General features: G+C 50.6%; 1 protein-coding gene across 1 annotated transcript in view; it reads right to left on the minus strand.

Annotated features, from left to right (window-relative positions):
• Positions 1–16,004: 16,004 nt before the first annotated feature.
• The window catches only part of LEP (leptin), a 12,201-nt gene continuing 4,369 nt past the window's right edge, over positions 16,005–23,836 (minus strand). Inside the window, exons 2-3 of the mRNA XM_032401175.1 lie at positions 18,204–18,375; positions 16,005–16,533 (exon numbers count right to left, since the gene is read on the minus strand). Of these exons, the coding sequence (XP_032257066.1) occupies positions 16,174–16,533; positions 18,204–18,347 (504 nt within the window). The 5' untranslated portion in view covers positions 18,348–18,375 and the 3' untranslated portion in view covers positions 16,005–16,173. The remainder of the gene's footprint in view (positions 16,534–18,203; positions 18,376–23,836) is intronic.

Below are 23,836 nucleotides of genomic sequence, written 5' to 3' on the forward strand. Positions count from 1 at the left end.
ACAGACAAAACCAACAATAAAGGGAAATTTGCTGAGCGGGTGGATTTTTCTCCCCAGACCCAGCAAGTTAGCGCGCGGCTGGGAATCAGTTGGCCAGGCGGCAGCACGTTCATCACCCCGGACGCACCCGCGCCTCCCCGGGCCAGGGGTGGGGATCGGGATCGGGATCAGGAGGAAGACCTGTACCCAGAGAGGCCTGAGTCCCTCGGGGACCAGCCCAGAGGACAGGCGACTGCCACCCGCCTCCTGCTGTCTGGCCCAAGAAAGGGGCAGAGGGTGGGGGCTGCAAAGGCATTTCTGGAAATGATAAATCTCCTCCAGGATAAAAAGAAGAAGGAAGGAGCAACTTAGCTGTTTCACGAGGATTTGGGGGTGGGTTGTCTCCTCTAACTCGATTCTATCCTGATGAGATTCCTAATTACCTTTCCTGGGACAAACAGGGTGAACAGCCAGGATGATCACTGGGTTGAGAAGAAGATAATGGCCCAGGGCAGGTCCCTGTGCTGGCATACATCCTTCCAGGACCCTCCCAGACCCACCCAAGACAGCCCTGGCCATCCTCCTGGAGCATTGATTATGTGCCTGATCCCATCATGCAAGGATTTTAGGGGCATTATCTCATCCATCATCACAACCAGCCCAGAGCTGGGAAAGATTGAGTAATTTGCCCAAATCATACAGCTCATAAGTGGAGGGGTGTCTGCCTCTGAGCCCAGCTTTTAACCCTAAACTATCCTATCTCCTGCTGTACTGAGATAAGTCTTCGGATTCCTTCTCAGCACAGCACTCCAGATAGCCACTGCCCACAGACCTGAGTGGGTGCATGAAGTACAACTTGTTTTCCAAATGCCTTATACTGGTGTGTTGGCTCAAGCAACCAACTGTGGCTGCTGGATGACTTGACTGGGTGTCTTCCCACCTGATACATTTATTTATGGAATTATATATTAGTGTATCTAGTACAGACCTAAGAAATGAAGTCCAGCATGTAGATTTGCAGATAAGGAAACTGAGGCTAAGAGAAGTGAACACACTTGCCCAGAGCTACCCAGCTTCAGGATTAGAGTCCCTGTGTCTGGCTTCCAGTGAAAGACCCTACATGGCTTTGTTTCTCTCCCCGAGCCCAGCCTGCGTACCTGAATCCCAGACCTTAGACTACTTCCTGATCTCCCCCTTCAGTTGGGCTTGGAAGCCCAGAGGCCGAGCAGGTCCCAGGGCAACTTGGTTCCCATCTAGCCTGTTTTAGATGGCCCCGAGCCTGCCTTTTCAGATGCTTGATGCCAGGTCACAAAATGTACCAATCGCAAAGACTCCCCCCCCCCCCCGCAACTTTTCTGTTTACCTTCATTAAATATTGTATTATTTCAACAACTATTTGTATATAAATGAATGTGAACAGTGATCCATATAAAACTCAGCAGCAGGGTGCCCCGGGGGACTCATTCGGAAGAGCACGTGACTCTTGATCTCAGGTTCCTGAGTTTGAGCCCCACGTTGGGTGTAGAGATCACTTAGAATAAATAAATAAAATAAAATAAACCCTCAGCAGTAAGCATGCACGAGGTATGTGAGGAAGGGGTGCATCACCACTGTGGGCTGAAGATAGGAAAGGCTCCCACAGATGGGACCTGCCTGTGGTGCTCTAGGTTCTGTGCTTCTCCCTTTCCTGTCCCACCTGTCATGTCATCTAAACAGTGCAGAAACCCTAGGAGGTAGGCTGGAGAGCTTCGGTGACTTGTCCCCACTCACCCAGCTAGAGTGACAAGGCATGGACCAAATCCCAGGTGTCCTGACTCAGGTCAGCATATGATTTATTGAGGACCACCCCAATATCCTCCCCTTCCCCAGATCTGTCAGGATTCCTAAAAATTTGCCATTATAGTTCCCCAACCCCCTTACTATTGGAGGGTTTGGGGGGGCTTCCAGAACGTCCTCTTTCAACAAATCATGCTGGAAGGAACCCTTCATTAGTCGCTGTGACTGGACAAGAATTTTGGCTCTTCAGAAGTGAAGGAGTGGGGGAGGGTATGGCAGGGGTATCAGGACCCCAAAGGCCACCTCTGTGTGCTTCCCACCGCTCTGGGAGCCTCCTCTTCCCTCTGTGCGCTGTCTGCCCACCGGGTTATCTTTTTGCTCCTTATTGCTTTCGTTTCTCCAGAGTCTGGCATATGTAGGCACTCAAGAAACGTTTACAACTATCTTTACGCTAGCTCCCCATTTGCCAGAATTTAATGGGCCTGATCAGAACCGGCCAGGATTGGCCAAAGGGCTGCCCTTTGTACTCTCCCCCCAACCCTCCCACCCCCTGGCAGCCCGAGGATGATCATAGTGGCAAGGAGGCCACAGGATTCCTCTAGAAATGTTTTTCATAATCTAGGCTCCAGCGAGGGATTTGGGAATTCCTTAAACAGCCAATGTGCATTTGGGCATAAACACTTGGCCTGCCAGCTCCCCAGCATGTCTATTAAAGGCATCAATCAAGCAGCCCCCCTGGCCAGGCAGCGCTGGGCAGGGCAGCTCCATCCCTCCAGGACGCTGCACGGAGCCCCTTGGGGCTGCTCGCTCTGGGTCAGTGCGTCCTTCTTCTCCCTGGGCCCCCCTGCAGGTCGCAGCTGGGCCCTGAGACAGCAACTGCTCACCCTGCCTCCCGGGCCGGGGACACATCTGCATTTGGCAGAGCCCAGATTAATCCCTATTACCTTCCCTGCTGACTGCGCACGAGCTGAGCCATTTCTGCCGCCGCCACCCCCGCGCCTGCCCCCTGGGAAAGCAAAGCTGAATGTTCCCGCAGCCAGTGTCCTCACTAACCAAGGAGATTGTGGCTGCATCGGGTTCTCGGAAGAGCGAGGCCAGAGTGCGTTCTTAGGAGGGCAGGGAGGCACCGAGGGATCTTGTAGCTCCCCAAACGGGGCAAGTGGAGCGAGGCTGCGAGACTGAGTGATGCAACACCAGCGAGAGGAGACAGGAGAAAATTCAAGAGAGAAAGGGGTGAGGGAGGAGGAGGAAAGGCTCTTTTGCAGGAGATTTTTATTTATTTCTATTACCTTTGAAGTCAGACTGCAAGTAGCATCAGGAGTGGAAAAGCAATAAAGAAGCAGGAAAGGAAAAAAGCTGAGATGTCGGGCTGATGGTGCATGCTTTGGGGACCTGTGGGGGGGCGGGGGGCTTGCCGCATGTCCAACCCCAAACCAAAGGCAGAATGCCAGGAGTCACCCACCCTTCAGGACACAAATAGGTGACCATGAGAGAGGAACTTCCTGGCAGCATTTTGCTAGGAGACAATAACATCCCGGAGACGAAGGGCCACGCACTCCGGCTCATTTCTGTAGTTATTATGCCTGCTACAGAGCCCGGCACACAGTAATTGCTCAATAAATAAGAGCTACGTGCTAGGAGCTCCGCGAAGCCCTTTGCACATATTAACTCATTTTATCCTTTCACAAGGTTATGAGATAGATACTATCATCTTCATTTTGCAGAAGTGGAAGCACAGAGAGGTTAAGTTACTTGCTCAAGGTCACAGAGTTAGAAAGCAGCAGAGCTTGGATGCAAACCTATGCAGATCGATTTGAGAGACTGTGCTCTTACCGTGCTCTACAGACTCTTGAAAGAAAGAGAGCAGAAAGAAAGAAAAATATCTGTGTCATGGAACTGAAAGAGACCCTGGATGTCATTTAGAGCCAACTCTTTGTTTTACCAGCTAAGAATTAAAGGGGAGAAAAGACTTGTCCAAGAGCCTTGGCACTAGCCAGCAACGCGCAGAGCTCAGATTAGAACCCACATCTCCCTGGGCCTTTCTATCCCACCCGCTTGTCTTGGAAGAGAGCAACCAATGCCCTCCAGTGTTTTTGTAAACTGGCTTTTAATAGCCTTGGTGTTGGGCGCCTGGGTGGTTCAGTCGTTATGCGGCTGCCTTTGGCTCAGATCATGATCCCAGGGTCCTGGGATCGAGTCCCGCGTCGGGCTCCCTGCTTGGCGGGGAGTCTCCTTCTCCTTCTCCCTCTGCCCCCCCCCTCCTGCTTATGCTCGCTCTCTCTCTCTCAAATAAATAAATAAAACCTTAAAAAAAAAAAATAGCCTTGGTGTCTACCAGGCTTGGGAAACCAGTGGAAACTGGGCCTCTTTCCTCTCTCCCCAGCCCTCCCCACCATCCTGCTCTGGGCTGGTTCCATGGGCATTTCCGAGGTCTTCAGACCTTGGCAACCCAGCTGAGCAGGAAGACAGCGAAGCTGCAGGTGCCGGAGAGGCGGGCAGGAGGTGTCGTTGTGGGAAGCTGCCCGGGCCGGTCCTCAGGAACCAGGGCTCTACTCTGTCTGAGGCGCCTGGTCTGCCGCGGCCCAGTGCGGGGCACGTGGGTGTCCAGGGGGGCGCTCTGTGTTTGTGCTGCTGCATCACTTCCCAGCTCTTTGGCCACCTGAATACTTAAAATTTTCAGGGTAATTTTTCTCCCAAGGCATTTGTCCTGGATCACTAATGTCTGGTATGTAAGATATCATTTTTGATTTAACATATTTAAAACTCATTTTTCCTCTAGACAAGACAAATTGGAATTTGTATCTTCCCATATGAAGCTTTTCACAAAGATCAGTGCAGGATGCATTGGGTTCCCAGAGTGATGTCATTTGATTAGTCCTGACATTCTTTTTCCGCTTATGAGGGGTGAGTGATTGCAGACGTTCCAACTGGCAGAAGGTGTGATTGGGTTTTTTTCTCCTATGGGGGAAATCCTTTCAGATGGATAAGTTTCTGGCATCTGATATTTTTCTCTGCCACCTGGCGGAAACTTCTAGAATAGAAGCGTCCCAACAGCACACAGCCTGATCATCTAGGGAAGGAAGGCAGAGTAAGCTGACTAGGCTTCTCTTTTGGCCCATGCAGGCTTTGATAAGCCCTGTCCTATTCACCTCAGACAATGCTGGAAAGGGGCTCTGATCTACTAACCCCCATCGTGGGGTCTGGGGCCAACACAGTAGGTTTCCCAGAGTGCTCTGGGGCTGGGTCACTTCCTCTCTGGCCAATCTGTCCTGCTGAGTCCTCAGGACCTCCACAATGAGGACCAGGGACAGGACTGGATGGGTGCGGTCAGGGCCCACTTTTGTATGGGGGGGGGCATTTACCTCATCACTCTGTGGCTTGCTCAGGATACCGGCAGAGTGTTGGAGTGAGAGAATGGCCTGGAAGTTTCCAGGGACAGGACAAGGATTGGAGGGTTCCCCAGAAGCCCTTCCTCCTGTGAAAGGGACACTGTCTCTTCTAGCTACTCTGGGTCCATTCTTTTCTTTGGTAGTGAGCAGGATTTGTGAGTTGTGTGGAAACCATACCAAAGAGGACTGCCAGCTGGCTGTCTGACTGGGCATTTCAGCACAGAGGACAGGCACAGAGGGAAAAGGCAAGGAAGTGGGTAAGGAAGAGCAGAGTCCTTGGAAGGGAAGCCTTCAGCCTATCAGGCTGGAGTTTCTACCCAGGCTTACAATTTCCCCAGTATTCCAGGCCCTACCAGACTTGTCCCTTCCCTGTCTGTAGACCAAAGCCTCAGTCCCATGCGTGGCCCAGCCACCAGCCTCTCTGAGGAGAGAAGGAGCTAGGGAGGAGTGCAGGGGTTCCCCAGCAGGACTGAACCACAGATGTGGGCTCCTGGACCTAGAACTGCTCTCCAGGGGGCTGGGCTGGGACTGCGTCTCTTGGACTCGTTTGTGGGTGAGTCAAAGGGCGGACATGCTGGGCCGAGCTCCAGTCATGGCTGTTGGTGGCACTGTGACCCTGTGTTCGTGTTTTGGTCCTTCTGAGCTACTATAGTTTGCATACTGCAAACTAGTTCTTCTGGGGATTTAGCCCTGATTAGCTTTGTAGCAATAAAGTCTAATCTTGGTAAATAGATGAAGCCTCGAATAAATGTCTGTCTAATCCTTGCCAATATTTTCCTTCTACCCAAGGCAACGCAGCTCTGTGACCTTCAGTCAGTCACTTAACCTCTCTGAGTCTATTTCTATATCTAAAGAAAACGAGGGTAATACCGTACTCCTCCACCCTCGTTATTGTGGGGATCAAATACAGTAATGTGTGTGAACGGCCTTTCTAGATGGCAAGGTGTTATTCTATTGTAAGGGATCATTATGGTCATCATGCTTATTGTAAAGCACCCAGAGCAGCCATGCCTTCTAAGATAAAGTATTGGCCGCATGAGCTCCATCATAAGGGAGGAAAAAAAAGGAACCAATTTTCTCAATGGAAAAGAGTGACCCCGAACAAAGCAGAGAGACCAATAAAATAACCCAAATGAGAGCAATGACAGTCCAGTATAACCAATAATGAAAATGTTCTCCATTCCTATCAGAAGTTCTCAGAGCCAAGGACAATTGCTTCACCTTCTTCAAAGCCTAAGGTCAAACATCATTTTTTATTTGATGCTGTGTGGTTGAAGTTAAGAGCCAGTTGAAACTGGCTTTTGTTCTTCATACAAGAAAGTAAAGGGTCAAAGTGAGAGCCTCCTGTCTTCACTCTCCTAGAAAGAAATCCATATTGGAAAAAGGCTCTGGAAGGCTATCAAGAATCAGAGGTGTAGGACAGAGAAGCGCAGAGCATTCCTGGAGACGTTGTCTGCTGTTTCTGCCTTCCCAGAATCCATCCTTCTTTCTTTTTGGTAATAGAACCCTTTTTTCCTTTGGGATATTACCCCTTACCCATTCTTATTCCAAGTGGGATTGAGCCCTTGCCCAGTTTCTGGGATGACTCAAACCTCTACAAGCAGAGTGCTGCATCCTCCTGGCCACCGTGATCGGCTCAGCAAGAGACATGTGATCGAAATGAGGCCATGAGAGTCAGCCCTGAGACTTTGGCTGGAACAATCAGCAATCCAGTGTCAACAAGGGCCCAAAATGTCAAAGCATCAGAAAGTCCAGATAATTAAAAACATGCTCTATATAGCTGGAATGGCTGGGGCTCCTCCACTTGGTCGCTCATCCTCTGGGAAGCTAGTCTGGGCTGGTTCCGTGATGGCTGAAGGCTTTCCGGCAATGAGAGAGGACAGGCCTCAGAGTGCAAGCACTTTTCCAGGCTCTGCTTGTATATGGCTTGCCATTGTCCCATTGGACAAAGCAGGTCACACGGCCAAGCCCTGAGTCATGTGACAGGAGACTACCTAAGGAGGTGGAGACCGGAAGGCATGACTCATGGAAGCCATCACCCAATAGTCCACCCATACCCTATGGTAGGGCAGCTCCACCTGTGAGATTAAGCCTTCTGCTGAATTCTACCTATTGATCTCCAATCTTCCTCCAGTCTTGTCCACCTGGCAAGGCTTTCGCAACTATATCTGGCTTGGGATCATCAGCCCAGAATTCTGCCTCCCCTCATGGGGCTTCTTTTGCTCCTAAACTTAATGGCCCAAATGCGAAGTGTATATGGGCCTTCAGCTCTTGAAGTCAGACACTTATTCAGCCAACAAATAATTGTTTTGTACTTTGTGCCAGGATCTGGCCAAGGTGCTAGAGATACGGTAGAAAATAACACAGACCCGAAGACCATCCTTGCCTCCCGGGAGCTTATGCGTGTTGAGTGGGGGGTGGGGATGGAGAGGGAAATGTGAATGAAAAAATATACAGTAGGGCGCCTGGGTGGCTCGGTGATTAAGTGACTGCCTTCAGCTCAGGTCTTGATCCCGGGGTCCTGGGATCGAGTCCTGCATCGGGCTCCCTGCTCAGTGGGGAGCCTGCTTCTCCCTCTGCATGCCGCTCCTCCTGCTTGCGCTCTCTCTCTCTCTCTCAAATAAATAAATAAAATCTTTAAAAAAATGTACAGTAAAATATATGCAAGCGAGAGAAGCTAGACGGGTGAGGGTTGGTTTCCCGATCTGTGATTTAAAGAGCTCCTCACCCAAGAAAAGCAGCAGGACAGGCGACTAGCGCAGGGAGCTTCAGGAGTGCTGATGGGGAAGGTAAGCAGACCTGTGAGTGAACCCTGGAGGCATCTGTGCGGCCATCTGCTTCCAGTGTGTGTGTGTGTGTGTGTGTGTGTGTGTGTGTGTGTACAAGCAGCCCACACTGCAAGCTCCTCAACACCAGGACCGTGACCTGGCCAGCCAGCTTTCCCGGATGGTTGTCCCTCTGATGGGGAGAGGGGGTCATGAGACACATCAGAAATCCGTAGGTGTGTTTGGGCGTGGGAGGGGCGGGGGAAGATGGCCATATCTATCCAGCCTGGGTATTGCAAAGCTGAAGGCTCAGGTTCTGATCCTCAGATGGGAGCCTTGGGCAAGTCTTGTGAGACCTCTAAGGCATCATCCGGTGCATGAGATAAGTAACAAACATCCTGCCTTGCTCCTCCAAGCGACAAAGGGTCATAAATCCCTCCGTCTGGGCCGTTACCACGAGCTCCAAATTATTATTGGGCTGTGAAGACCACTTCCGGGTTTTGAGTCAGGTGCAAGGTCCAAGCCCAAGTGTGGGAGGGAAGGGAGCAGGGGTTTCCCCTGCCGTCAGGGTCTCAGGCCTGGCAGGGTGGGGGTGGGGAGCCCCACTTATGCCGCACCCGCCAGTTCACTGAGGTAAATACACACATGTTAGAAAAAGAAAAGCTGTGAGTGTGGGTGTTTCCTCATTCCAGGAATGATGGCCAAAGAGAGGATAGGAGGGTGGAGGCGACTTCAGGGTTGGTTTTCTGGTCTGTGAATCTCCTTGGGGACATCTGCCTGAGATGAAACACTGGCCATTGACAGGAAGGCCCCGTCTGAGGTTCCACAGCGTTCCGTGCCAAGGGCTCTGGCTTAGGCCCCAAGGGGGAAGCCTCACTGGCCTTCTGGGTCGGTCCCCCGGCTTGCCCCGTTCTGCACTCTCGGATGTCCTGAAGTGTGTGTAGAGGGTGTGCGTGGCTGGGTGGAGGTGAACAGTGCTTTGCTCCTGCACTGGGAGGGGTCTGATGCAAGCCAGTGGAGAAATGCAGCCAGATGCAGAGCCCCAGGGACAAGGTTTTGAAGGTAGGGATGAAGTATCTTTTTATTACCATAACTTAAGTGGGAAAATGAGACAGGAATCCCATTTTCCTTCACAAATGGTCCCAGGACTTCTCACCCTATCGAGGATATAAATACAGAGGGATAACCATGGAGTGGGGACACCACGACTCTCCCTTGCAAAGGGGGAAGGGGAGTTCCGTGCCTCCATGCGGCACCCCAAGGCCCTGCAGGGCTAGGGCAACATCCGTCCGAGGCTCTAATTTCTACTCCTTTGGCTTTTTCTTCTAAGCATCAGGACTTGCTTTTCCAGTATCTCGCAGCTGGCTCTTACCACTGTCTCCTTGTTTCATTTGTCAAATCTCTGTTTCAGTTCACAGTTTCACACCCACTCTGACAGGCTGTCGCCCCCTCCCCCCCCCCCCCCCCCCGGTCCCTTGGGACATCTGCCAGGCAGCGAAATCAAATGTGAAGTTAAACACAACTCGGGGCCCAACATCCTGTTCTCCTTCTTCCTCTTCCCTGCACCACTTTCCCCTCCCCTCCCCAGCACACACAACACCCAGGTGGCCGAGGGGCTGGGCTGGACTGGACTGCACCTTACCCCAAACTGTTTCTTCTGGAAATTCGGCCCCAAAGTACAGGGCTTGCTATAATAAATTCTTGTGTACCTGTCACCCAATTTTAACAATTACCAACATTTTATTTATTATTTATTTTTTAAGATTTTATTTATTTGAGAAAGAGAGAGAGAGAGAGAGCACAAGTGGGGTTAGGGGCAGAGGGAGAGGGCAAAGCAGACTCCCCGCTGAGCAGGGACCCTGATGTCGGGCTCGATTCCAGGACCCTGGGATCATGACCTGAGCCGAAGGCAGACGCTTAACCAACTGAGCCACCCAGGCGCCCCAATTGCCAACATTTTATTGACCTTGTTTATCTACCCTCTTACATATATTTTTTTCTGAAATATTTTAAGGTAAATCCCAGACATCATTGCATTTCATCCTAAATGACTTCAGTTTGAATTTCTAATAAATAAGGAAGCATTTAAAAATAGATGCACCTGGCTGGCTCAGTTGGTAGAGTGTGTGACTCTTGATCTCAGGGTTATAGGTTTGAGCCCCACGTTGGATGGAGAGGCTACTTAAAAACAAAATCTTTAAAAAAATTAAAAAAAAATAGAGGCGCTTGAGTGGCTCAGTCTGTTAAGTGTCCAACTTTGGCTCAGCTCAGGTCATGATCTCAGGGTCCTGGGATGGAGCCCTGGGGCTCCCTGCTCAGTGGGGAGTCTGCCTCTCTCCCTCTCCCTCTGCCCCTCCCCCCACTCGTGCTCTCTCTGTGTCAAATAAATAAATAAAATCTTTAAAAAAATTTTTTTTAAATTAAAATATTTAACCACCATGCCATCACCCCAACTAATACAATTAGTAATAATTCCTTTCATCATCTAACCCAGAATCCATACTCAGATTCCCATCACTGTCTTAACGCTCTTTTACAGTTGGTTTGGGCTTATATCTTTGAACTGAAAAGGAAGAGGTTTGCTGAGCAAGTTAAGAGTGAGCAGAATTTTAAGAATTTTAACCTTTACGGGTCAGGACGGTGTTCAGGGTTTTGACAGAATTAGCTGACCTGATATAATGGGCTTGTTAATACAGGAGTCTCCGATCCTTTGGTCACCAAGCAAGAGTGGAGCGCCTGCGCTGGGCGGGACACGACAGCCAGGCGCGGGGCCAGGCGGGGTGGTCCTGCCCGCGCATGAGACCCCTGCAGAAGTGATTCGCCGTGAGCTGCGCATGCGCCGACTGAACAGGGGCCATCGGAGCTCAGTGGAAGAAATGCTAATATTAGGTACCTTTATTGTAAAAAGACAGTTTAGGCAGGTAGGAGTCAGTGATCGAGACTCCGTTGATTTGGCCTGATCTTTCCTCCAATCAGTGATCATAAAGGGATGCCATAGAGTGAATGTTTGTGTCGCCCCAAAATTCTTATGTTAAATCTTAACCTCCAAGGTTAGGTATTCAGAGGTGGGGTCTTTGGGAGGTGATTAGTGTTATTTTAAATAGTAATTATGTACATAATAATCAACAATGAGATTAGTGCCCTTGTAAAAGAGACCCCAGAGAGCTCCCTTGCCCCTTCCACCCGGTGAGGACACAGTGAGAGATGTGGTCTATGAACCAGGAAGCAGGCGCTCACCAGACACGGGATCTGCTCGCACCTTGATCTTGGACTTCCAGCCTCAAGAAGTGTGAGAAATAAATTTCTGTTGTCTATAAGCCCCCCAGACCACAATATTCAGTTATAGCTGCCCAAATGCAGTAAGACAGGCAATATTAACTTTACATGTATTTCTTCTCTTTTCATTTACCCTTACTTCCCTCTCTCCCTTCCTTCCTTCCTTCCTTCCTTCCTTCCTTCCTTCCTAATCTTGTTGTTCTTCCATTTAGTAGATTCCTCTTCCTGTCCTGCTCTCTTTCCCGTGTCAAGCTTCCTGAAGTGGACTTCCTTTCTCCTTAGGAGCTCTCTCTTCTTTTCTCTCTTAGGCCTGGCTCTCAGGGATGGTTCTCTGAGTTTTGGTGTGTGGTACCTACCCCTCTCTAGAATCTGGCTTCACGGTTCAGCATCCAAATCCATCTCCACTTGCTTTGCAGTTGTCTTACTCTGTGTTCTTCCATGAGCAGCACCAGACACAAGGGTTCTGGTAAGGAGGTGTATTTGGGAGGTGACCCTAGGAAGCAGGAGTGAGAAGCAGGGAGAGTGGGAATGAGAAGGAGGAAAAGCCAGTTAGGAGTGCCCCACGGATGTGACGGCAGCGGGCACCCAGGGCTCAGTCCTACAGAATGCACTTTAGAATTGCCCCCGTGGAGAGTGGGAGGCGGGGCCGTTTATCCACAGACCCCCATTCTCCACTGGTTGAGATTTGCTCCTCTGGGACCTTCCCCTTCCCCTACCCCTTCTGGCTGCCCCATGTGGGCTGAGAGGCTTCCTAAGGAGCCAAGGGGAGAGGTGCAGGGAGCCCTGTGCACAGGCATCCATACCACAGCCGTGGCGATCTCAGGGAGGGTTGTCTGGTACAGCAAGTCTCACTCCTTTTGCTTCTCTGACTCTTTAGCACCAATAACAACAACATCATTTATTGACTGCTTTTTTGTATATCAGTCATTGGGCTAATAGCTTCCTAAATATTTTATTATCTAATCTTCTAAAGACTCTAAACACTTCTAAAGAAGGGGTTATTATATTCCCATTGTACAGATGACAAACTGGGCTCAGAGTGGTTGAATAACTCACCTAAGGGTTAAGCATCCTACACTGTGAGCTGGGGTTGGAGATGAGGGCTGGGCATGGAAGCTCCGTTACCTTCTTTACATCCTTGACTCTCCCATCTTCAGGTCTGAGCGTTCTCGGGGCAAGGACTCTGGAGGGCTGAGGATGTCAATATGCCAGTGAGCTTAACCTGGGTGGATCTGCTGGTCAGAGAGCACCAGACTCAGATTCTGTTGGTAAAAGCCTGGAATGAATCACTCCATGTTCTTTTTGGGAAAGTGGGGTATAATTTTTTTGGTCATGTCCTGCAAAAATCTGGGATGGGGTCTTCTGAAATATTCTGCTGGGTTGACCTGACTTCTTTCTCCCTAGACTCTGCAAAAGTCCTGCCTTTGGAGGTTGAACATGGTCAGATGCTGCCCCCAGAGTCTGCCAGCTTTTTGGGAGATGTGAGTAGTGCCTCGGGGGAGAGCAAGAGAGTGCCCAAGGATGGAAAAGGTTCTGGAAGGATAACTTGAAGAACATGCCCTTCCACTGTGACCCTGACAAGTCACCTCACAGAGCAGGGAATGACATTTTCAGGCCTCTGCTCCAAGACCCTTGTTACTGTGGGCTGACTTCCAGAGCCACTTAGGGATGGTGGGGGCAGGGGGCTTCTAAGGCTCATGACTGCTCGGAAACAAGACATCTCAAACGGTCCCAGATGGCCACCAAGGGGCAAATACATCGTCCCCGAGCCCTGTTAACCCATCTCAGGATGGCAGAGACTGGGGCGGGTCAGGGCACGGGCACCTTTCTAGGTCCTTGGGGATGAGTGCAGAGAAAGTCTTGTAAGAGAAGGACCATGGCCCGGACTTTTCAGCAATGTGGACCAAAAATTCTCTCTTTTTTATTTAAGTTGGTTTGCATCGGATTTCTGTTGCTTGCAGCTAAAGAAATCTTGACTGGTACAGAGTCCAGCTCCTTCCCTGAGCTGCCCAGTGACCCCTTAGGCTGTTGCAGCCTTATCTGACAAATCTCCCCCCACCCTCCCAGCCCCCTGCGGCTACCCCTTCTTTGGGAGCTCAGTCTCCCTTTCCTCCACCACTTAAACTAGTACTCAGGAATGGGTTAGCAGCTGTCAACTATACTTTGAAATCGCCCATGGAAGTGACTGCTTGATGGACGCCCCCCCCCCCCCCCCGGCCTGCACCCAGTCCTCCCCAGAACTTGGGTGGAAACTGTCAGGTTCTAACTACACCACAGAGATGATTATCTGCGCCTGCAACGAGATAAGTCTTGTCTTTTCGAGAGTCTGTGCCCCTGGTTGGGTCTGCTGTTGGGCTGCATGTTGTTGATTGTGTGCTTGCGGGTTCTTGTTGTTGTTACTCTTTTTTGTTTAAAAAATAATTTGGTGCTTCTCAAGGCTGATTTGCAGACCCACACTGACTCTGGTGCCGAATGTGCTTGTTTTGCCAGCTCAGTGCTTTGGGGGAATCCTTCAGCCTGATGAACTGGTGGCCGGCTGTGGCCAAGCCTGGGCAGAGCTGACCCCACTAAGGGGTGGAGGCCAGCCAGGCCTTGCCCTGTCACACACAAATAGCTCTTCTAATGCCCCTGCAGAAAGGGTAACAGAGAACAAAGACCAAGGGGCAAAGTTAATTTATTTGGATTTTTTTTAACAACCAAAAAAAGACAATCATTTACATTTTAGAACTTTCACACTCTGAGAATGAGCTGTGGTGCCAGGTTTTGGTGAGTGAAAGGCTTAAGAGATCCCAGCCTGACTGGGTGGTAATGATTACCTAGGTCCTATTCTCCAGAACGGGTCTGACTCTGCCCATCTCATGAATCTCTCTGTTCTAGAACTTTCGATTCTTAACCCTTTCGATATCAAACTTCTTTGCCACTGAAGGCCTCTTCAACATGTCCCTTTCCCTCCCGTCTTTCCTTTGGCTGCCTTTCTTTGTAACTGGCTGTACATACCTTCACCCCGGTGTCTCAGCACCAACCAAACAGCCTCCTCCCTCCAGATAGTTCACACCCCTCGCCTCCCGCAAAATCACTTCCAACTCCTCTCTCCCAGCAAGCCTTCCTGGTCTCCCCTGCCCAACGCTGTTGGCACCTCCGGGGAGCATTACCTGGCTCCAGGAACACTGCCTGAATCTAGTCTTGGCCCTGCGACCTGTCTGCTGTTATGGTCTTAGGTCATGTTCTTATTTTTAAATTGTCAGCTACACTGCTTCAAAGGGATGTGGCTACACGGTAATAAATGCTGCCGTGCCTGCAAAGCAAAAATGCTACCAAGTGCAAGCAGGGTTAGCCTGTGGGCCCCTGAGCACCGCCAGCCTCAGCTCAGCATTTCCCGCCTGCTGAGGAGGTTGCTGGTTCGGCTGCTCCGTTGCCATGGTGAAAGGCCAGCCTTTGCATGCTGGTGTGTGCAGTTTTTACCATCTACAGTGCAAGGTCCCTGAGGGTTAGACTGGATTTTAACGTGTACTTGGTGAGCTTCTCTAGCCCATAGCACCAATCAGGGCTGAGCACAAATTAGGTGCTCAGTCTCCAAGTTGACAGTTTTGATTCAAATTTCCTTGGACAGATCCACCACCTAGAGTGTGACGGCCTCACCACAGCGGGAGGATGGTGGAAAAGCCAAGCCTCCTTGTTCATCCCCTCAAATATGACCTCTAGTGGGAAGGGCACTCCTGGAGGCCTCAGCAGTGCTGGCCCAGGTCTTGGGACCATCTATCCGCTAAAGCCCACAGACCTTCCCACTGGAATAAAAATCCACCCCAAATGAGTGGGAAACATGGTCTTGTTTTGGGTGAGCCAGTCAGATGAGAACCACAATTTGGCAGGTATATCCCAAGTAGGGCTACTGCTTATAAATCCAGTGTGGGATCATCCCTAGACCATTCCAAGGTTCATACCAAGGACCCCTGCTCTGGGGATCGCTGTCACCAGAGAGGGATCCTCACTCCCTGATAAGAAAGACCTCTCTCCAGCAACTGGAGCAGGCCAGGGCTCACAACTGCCCCAATAAACAGTCTTCAGTGCCACTCCCTCCATGGGTGGCTGGCAAAGCCCCCCACAACCCCCTGAAGGGGTCATCTTTTCATGAAAACCACACTAAGTGGTTGCAGAGATGAGAAAATGACCCCCCTCCCCCATCCGAAGAGCTCATTGCACAAATGTAATTCAGAAAACACATTCTGGATCCTTCCCCTTGCCCCTAACACATTCCCCACCTCTAGGTGCACACATCCACACATCACAGATGACAAAATTTATTAATTCTTTTTGAAATAACCTGGTCCTTGGAGATCCGCTCAGGGCAGTGCCATTGCAAACACTGTAATTTCACATCTGTCACAGTAGAAACAAAGCCAGTTACCAAAGAACTAACTAGAGAGCCCTCAAGTCACTAGAAATGTGTTTGCCTCAGCCAGGCCCATCGAAGGGATTGGATCCAGCATCCCTGGCCCTGGCCAGCCCCAAAGAGCCTGGAAAAGCTGACGTTTTCCTTCCAGTCCATCCAGAATAAAAGGCGTAATAAATAACGTGTTGCTTGGAGTTTGCAGCTATATGTGGATGTAGCCCTCACAGTGCTCCCAGAATTCTCAGACAGAACCTCGCTTGATGATCCAAAGGCTCGGCGGGTGCCTCCTGCAATCACCCCAGGTCACGCTGAAGCATGCAGTGAGGGGGAGGTGGCACAGGAAGGAAGACTCTTGTGAGAACCCCAGATCCAGTTCACTGTTTGCCGGGTGGGTCCCCCTTCCCGGTGAGTATGGAATCATGCATTCTATTTTTGGTTTCGTGCCTTGGCGGCTTATGCCTTTGGAAGAGTGGTGCCGAGGTGTGAGAGAGAAATGGCCCGGGGTCCGGATAAAGGACACCCACACGGGCTCTCTCCTGGAGACACCCAGAAGCCCAGGGCTCTCTCCTCGACTTTGGGAAGAGAGCCCTTTGAGGCCTCAGCACCCAGGGTTGCGGTCCAGCTGCCGAAGCATGTCCTGGAGGGCTGCCTTCAGCCTGCTCAGGGCCACCACCTCTGCGGAGTGCACTGAGGCTCTTAGGACATTGCCCAGGCCCTTGATGGTGTCCGAGCCCCTGGCCCGGGGCACGGGGCAGCTCTTGGCGGAGGCCAGCAGGCGGAGAAGGGCCCGGAGGTTCGCCAGGTCATTAGCTATTTGGACCACACTTCTGGACTGCAGGCTGGTGAGGATCTGTTGGTAGGTGGCCAATATCTGGTCCATCCCGGACAGAGTCCGGACCGACTGGACCCGAGGAATGAAGTCTAGACCAGCAACCCTTGGTCTGGAGCAGACACCCTGCTGTGAGAGAGGAAAAGGGAGAGCAGGATCTCAGAGAAGTCGGTTCTGCAAGGCCTCAGCGTCTCCCGTGAGTGTGGAGGTCTGCTCTCTTGCTTGCCTCCGGTCCCACTCACCACCCTGGCCCAGGCCCTTGTTTCTTGGGCCCCGGGGCCGCCAAGCTTGCAAGCTGGTCTCCTGGACTTCTGTCTTCCTGCCCTTCCCAAATCACCCTGCCCTCCCCTTCCAGACCAATCTTCGCAATGGCCTCTGCTGTGGAACCAGCCATGGGGCCCGATTTCTACTTAGTTAAGTCTCTTCCCTGGGCACTGAGGTCCTCCTGAAGTGCCCCTCCCCCAGCCATCCTCCCCCCCTTCCACCCCTCAGAGGACTCCTCCCTCCCAGTCAGGTTCTCCAAGGCCTCCCACCCCCTCAGGGATCAAGGCTGGACAACCCCCCCCCAAGAGTGCCCCACCTCACTCTTCGGCTCCAGTAACGCTGGTTACCAGGAGGGGCTCTCCCCTTCCCCACTGCCTGCGACGCTCACTCTCGGCACCACCCAAGCTGGGCCACTCTGGATCTATCCTGAGTGGCCCTGTGAAAGCAAGGAGACTCCTGGGTTTCTCTCTATAAAATGCCCAAAACCCTGTCTAGTTCTGAGCTGTCCCTGCTTCTGGCCACCTAACTTCTCCCTGGCTACCCAAGGCCACTGTCAGACATGCATAGCGGGCAGGAGATGTGGAAGTTTCTAGATTGCTCCATGCTGGGGGAGCAAGCAGGCTTTTAAGACTAGGGGCTACCAAAAACCACAGCTAAAAACCTTTAATGAGGGCATGCTGTGTTCTGGTTCTGTTGGGGGCCAGGGGGAGGGCAGGTGGATCACTTGCTTTATTTAACTGAATCTCAAAACAACCTTGTGAAGTCCCTTATGATAGTCCCACTATCTAGCTGCGGAAACCAAGGCTTCAAGACACTGAGCAACGAGGTTAAGATTTTACAGAGAGAACAGAAGTGTGAAGATTCACATTCGGTCTTCCTAATTCCAAATACAGCCCTCCTCTGGGAAATGGCTGAAGGTCTAGGCCTGTGGACCCCAGGACTCGCAGTAACAGGGAGAAGCTTCATAGGGCCAGAGTTCAGCTAGGAAGAATGCCCAATGTGGGGCACCTGGGTGGCTCAGTCGGTTAAGCGTCTGCCTTCGGCTCAGGTCAGGATTCCAGAATCCTGGGATCGAGTTCCGCATCGGGCTCCCTGCTCAGCGGGAAGCCTGCTTCTCCCTCTGCCTCTCCGCCTCCCACTTGTGCTCTCTCTGTAGCTCTGCTCTCTCTCTCTCAAATAAATAAAATCTTAAAAAAGAAAAAAAAGAATGCCCAATGATAAGCACATTCTAGCGATGAGACAGAGGCTCAGAGGGGATGCAGCTGGGGTTCTGGTCATCTGCCAGTTGGACACAAGGACCTTTATGGCTCCCTCTGGTCCTAGGCACTAGGATTCCCATCAGCGAGGAAGGAGAGGGAGGAGGTGGGAGGCAGAGGGGAGAGGAAGAGGAAAGGCAGCTCTGTTGGTGCAGGAGGGAGGAATCAAGGCTGCCATGGCCCCTACACGGGGCTGCACAGGCCTTGGCTAATGTCTGAGGTTCTGGTTTCCCCATGGGCCAGTCACAGCTCTATTTTGTCTTCTCAGACCCTCCCTACCGGTGGTGAAATGTCATTGATCCTGGTGATAATCGTCTTGATGAGGGTTTTGGTGTCATCCTGAACTCTTTGGATGGGCACGGCTTCAATATAGGACAGACAGGACCAAAGCCACAGGAATCGGCACAGGGATCCGCAACGCATCTTCCTTCCCAGGATGTGCTTCTCGGGCCTGAAAACAGAAGGAACCACACATAGCAAGTCGCTGGTATCTCAGAAAAAACACCCAGACGCCCTGTTACCAACCACATTATCTGATGTGTATAAAAATGAGACTTGCTTTCTGCCATAGCAATCATCCCCTCAGCGTCAAAGACAATTTGTTATCTAGAATTACATTAATGAAATGCATTTCCTTGGGGAGGCAGGGCCTGAGCAATTAATCTACGAAGTGGTGTGGGATGGACCACAGAGCAGTAAGCCAAGGCAGGAGCAAATGGACGTCATGGTGATGATAGGACTTTATTGCACTCTGTGAGGAAGAGAACGGGCTTTTAAAGTCTGGTCTGAACCCAGCCATTTAATAGCTGCCTGACACAAAGCATATCACATAACCACTAAAAGCCCCACCAGCATCTCCTGCAATATACCTATCTCTTGACTTTTATGAGGATCAAATGAGACAATGCATGTGCAAGAGCTTTAAAGGTGTTGTGAAATGTACTCTACTATTATCCTTATTACTAGAGATGATGTTACTTGTCCTCTCCATTACTCTCCCGTGGCGGCCTCTGATGCCTCTGTGATGGCATTTATCACTGGCTTTATTACTTTCTTTCTCTCCCACCGGGAGCCGGAGCGCACCCAGCCCTGGCGGAAGGTCTGTTAATGTGTCAAATACAGAGCCAGGCACCAAGGATACAATCGTGAACAACAGATGTTCTCCACTCTCGGGTTGCTTATGCTTTCATAGGAGAGATAAACAGGTCCGCAGGCCATTCCAATATAGGAAGAACAAACTTTTCGAGAAGGATGAGCGCAAGATACCACAGGAGTACAAAAGGGGCTCCCTCGAAGAGGTGTCACCTGAGCTGGGTATTAAAGACCCAGTAGGGGTTAGTAAGAATGGAAAGTGGTTGCCACAAATGCCCAGAAAACAGCTGGTTTAAAGGTATGGAGGCAGGGGCGCCTGGGTGGCTCAGTCAGTTAAGAGGCTGCCTTCAGCTCAGGTCATGATCCCAGGGTCCTGGGATCGAGCCCCGCATCGGGCTCCCTGGGAGCCTGCTTCTTCCTCTCCCTCAGCTGCTCCCCCTGCTTGTGCGCTCTCTCTCTCTCTCTCTGACAAATAAATAAATAAATAAATAAATAAATAAATAAATAAAATCTTTAAAAAAAATAAAAGAAAGGCATGGAGGCAGGAGAGACTATATAACATGTTCATCCAGAATGATTGACACTTTCGAAGTCATGGAACAATGAATTCTAATATTAGTAATATGCAGATCCTTGAGTAAGCCGCAAAGTTTTAATCAGATACATAAGACAAAAGGTAATACAGTTAAATGTGTGTGAGTCTGTGATCCATGTTGTGTGCATGAGCCTGAAATGATAATCAAATGCAAGTAAATATTAGCATGAAGGTTCCGGAAAAGGCAAAAGAGTTAATCCCTGTTTTTTATGTTCTGCCTCATCTGGGTCTTGATAACAACAGATAATACATTTTCTATCCATAGGTGGCAATATTAGTATGATTCATATTCTGGCAATATAATAGAAATAAACAGTCTGTTTATATATTATTTATCATGCTTGATCAAAGGTATGCTTTTAATCTGAATTTTATAGAAGGGGAAACCGAGGGTCAAGAAGATGCACTAACTCGCTCACAAACAGGTGAGTGGCTGAGTCAGGGTTCTGCTTAACCCAGAGAGGCTGGGGTGCTTTCTCCCCACCCCCCAGTTTCCCCAGCCTTTGAGGAGAGCCCCAGCTTACAAACCACCCCAATGCTCAACCAAGGTACCTCCTGGGACCATGTCCTTGGAAACAAACACCCTGCTCTAGGATGAAGCTATGAGATTGTACCCCCGTATTAACTCAAAATCCCAAGTAATTCAGGAGGGGGCACTTCAGGTGTTTCTGTGCTTGCCTTCTCTCTTAAAAAGTCGAAGCTCCCTCTATTAACTCCCGATTACATGAGTAAACATTTCCACCAAATGTTTGTGGAACGCAGTTAAATAGCGCTAATCCCCAGTATGGTTCCACGAAACCCTAGCAAAGGTGGAAAGTATAGTGGTTAGGTCCCAGGGTGTCAGTGAGCCCCTGGGCAAATACTTAACTTCCCTGCAGCATCCGTTCCCGTGAGTAAAGTGGAACAAATAAAACCACCTGGTTGAAAAGGGTAAATGAGATGGACCTGTCAAGCCCCTGCGTATTGTGCTTGTGTGCCGAAGGGTGGGTGGGTGCGGGGAGAGGTCAGCCATCTGGGAATTGTGCGATTACTGGGCAGGGCCTGAAACACTGGGCTAACACTGCCTATAGCCAACCCTGAATCTAGCATGTGGCCCACTGCCTCCGCTGGGCCATCTCCACAGGGTGCCTGGCATTTCTGGGTGCTCCCCGTGCAGCACAAGATTGAATGGTACCCTTTTCTAGGATTCTAGTGTAATGACACCCTCCTTCCCGGGAGAATTTATCACCAGATTAACTCTGGGCATAGTCGCTCTCGCGTAATGGCCGCCCTGTAACATCTGAACGGGAAAACAGTTTTACAAGCCCCTCTATCAGCACTGATAATATGCTTCAGTGGATACAGAAAATACACTGTAGTTCCTCGAAATGTGGAATTGAGAAGCTGCTGCTAAATCTGCCTAAGAGGAGGGGCCAGATTTAGGGGAGCTCCGTAGAGAACCCATAACAAGTCCATCTGAGATCAAAGTGGTGGAGAGAACGTGGCCCACCAACATACGCAACACAACATGTGTGCTCGCATACATAACACACAGCATATGCACACACACAAACACATCAACACACCGAACCTTTTTAGTAGAGGCTGCTAGTTGTCTCCAATATCTATGCTTCCCTTCTTCCACAGTAATAGAATATCCAAGTTTAGATGGTGATGTGCCATCCAGAATAAATACTACACTTCTCAGCTTCCCCCAGCTAGGTTTGGCTATGCCAATAAGCCTGGCCAATTAAATATCAGCATGGGTGCTGGGTGGCAGCTCTTGGGCTGTGGGCCTTTGCCTCTTCCTCTTTCATCCCTCCCTGCGTCCCATGCCTGGATTGCAGACGCAGTAGCCGGGGTTCTGGCGCCATCTTGAATCATGAGGAGGAGAGCCTCACCTTACAAATGGTGGAATGGGGAGCCGAGGTGACATACTGGCCTCAGACTGCCCATCCCTGGACTTGTGCTGCACGTGTGAGAGAGACATATCCTCTGTCTTGGTTAAGCCACTGTTATTTGGGGTCTCTGCTAAATGCAGCCAAACTTAATGCTAGCTGATTCATACATCTGGACATGGGCATCAGGACAGAGTAGATGTCAAGTGTTCCTGGGTTCCCCTGAGTGTCAGGACCTGGGTGGGGACTGGCTGTGGCCCAAGAAGGTGGTGTAGATGGCTGGTGAGAGCAGAGTTTAGGGACTAGAGAGGGGAGGGATAATTCAAGACAGCAACTACAACTTCACTAAGCACAGCGCCTGACACGTAATGGTTACTCAGTGGATAGCGGATGGTTGACAGCTAACGTGTACTGATCGCCCACTACAGGTCAGGTACAAAGACGAAAAGGACATGGAACCACAGGAAGGTGGGAATCAGGACTAGGGAGGGATGGGGCTGAAGACTGCTGGGTTTCCCCAAAGCCCAGGGAATATACCGCAGTATTTAATGTTGTCAACTATTAACATATATTATTTCTTAGAGATAAAACTAAAGAACAAAACTGTGCCCTTGAACAACCAGTTTACATAATTAGCTCTAACTCCAAGAAGAATGTAAAAGCTTTTTTTGTTTTCGTTTTTTTTTTTTAGGAAGGATGTTTAAACAGACAGCATGCCCAGGGTAATTCATGGGAGGGAGATGTGTATAAAATTATGAACTCTGGAGTTCAGCAGAACTCTGCTTGAGTTGGAGTACAGGACCTTGGACAAGTCTGCCAAACTCTCTCAGACCATTGTTCTTAGCTATAAAATGGGAATGATACAAACTGTAATTCCCACCTGAGGCTGTTCTGTGGATGAAATGAGGTAATGTATATAAAGTGCTAGCTCCTTGCCTGGCCTATGGCCAACCCCAATACACATGAGCTGTTATCAGCACTATTTCCAGCTAAGGAATCAAGGAGGCATCTTGGAGGAGGTGGCATTTGATAAGGGCTGTAAAAATCAGGAGGAATCGGGTTTATGAAGGTGGAGGAGAGGAGCAGTCCAGCCAAGGGCTCAGAGGCTGAAGAACACCTGTGAACTCAGGACACGGGCTCACAGCCGGCATGGGAGTGATGGGCCAGGAGGCGGGGTGGGGTTGGGCCCTGAGTGCCGCGTAGGGAGGCTAGGTTTCTTTTGCGGAAGTGAGGAGCTCTGACTGTTCCCAGGCTAATGCTTTCAGCCCAGGTGACAAGAAGGATGGAGACGGAAATTGGCAGAGGCACAGGGAGGGAGTTGCAATGCCTCTGATTTGCTGTTTGCAACTGGTGGGACCTCAGGTGGACCCATCCAGCTGACAGCTGGGATTGGCAGTCACATTCAGAAAAACAGGGCCGCAGATGTAGACCCAGGAGTGCCCAGGTGGAGAGAGCTGAGGTGAGAGGAACGGGGAGGAGAGGCGATTGTCAGCCAGCTGCCTGGGCGGCAAAACCTTTCCTCTCTAGAAATTTCCAAAATGGTTTTGAACATTTAGGAGCTGTCATTTTTTGAGGGTTAAAAGATGAACCACTGAAATGTTGATACAACATCCTGTCTCTTTTGTTTCTCTCTGCCCATTATTTAAGTAGATCCTGGGGAGGGAGATGGGCACTGTGGGGGGAGGTGTGGCCAATGGGCCGCATGCACACTGGCCAAGGTCTCCCCTTCACTCTGCTGCTCCCTGCCCCCACCCCTCTGCTCACCCTCACCCTCTGGCCCTCCTGTTCACTAGCTTTTGCCTCCTGCTGCCTTCCCTCTACTTTAATTAAGACCCTGACACCCCCCGTCATCTCTACCAGCATCCCCTGCCATGGGTACACTGGAGAAGGAAAGAGAAAAACCAGTGCTCCCAGGGCAGCACTAGAAAAGGAAATACCACCACAGAAAACAGTTCCAAGGCCAGCAGGAGAGGCTCCTATAACCACACCTTCCATCCGACCACATCCTACTCTCTGAGTTCACCTGGGGCCTGGATGCTGGCCCCAGCTCTATTCATCCTTATCTGATCCCCCTCCCCAATCCTGCCCCACTTGTATGCGGGCCCCCCACCTCTGCCTTCTCCACAGACAAGCTCATCTCCTATTTCCCCAAGAAGCTGGTGGCCTCCAGATGTGACCTCCTTCACCTCCACTCTGGTCCTAGGGGATGAGGCAGACCACGTGGAACCTCTCTGTCAAGATAGGGGGATGCTTCTCCAGATCCAGGCTGGAAGGTTTGCTGGGCCAAGGTCAGGCCTGCCTACAGCCTTCTGATGATAGCAGTGGCCGGGGGGGGGGGGGGGGGGGGG

This window comes from Phoca vitulina, unplaced genomic scaffold, assembly GCF_004348235.1.
Source record: "Phoca vitulina isolate PV1807 unplaced genomic scaffold, GSC_HSeal_1.0 scaffold4, whole genome shotgun sequence".
Lineage (NCBI taxonomy): Eukaryota > Metazoa > Chordata > Mammalia > Carnivora > Phocidae > Phoca > Phoca vitulina.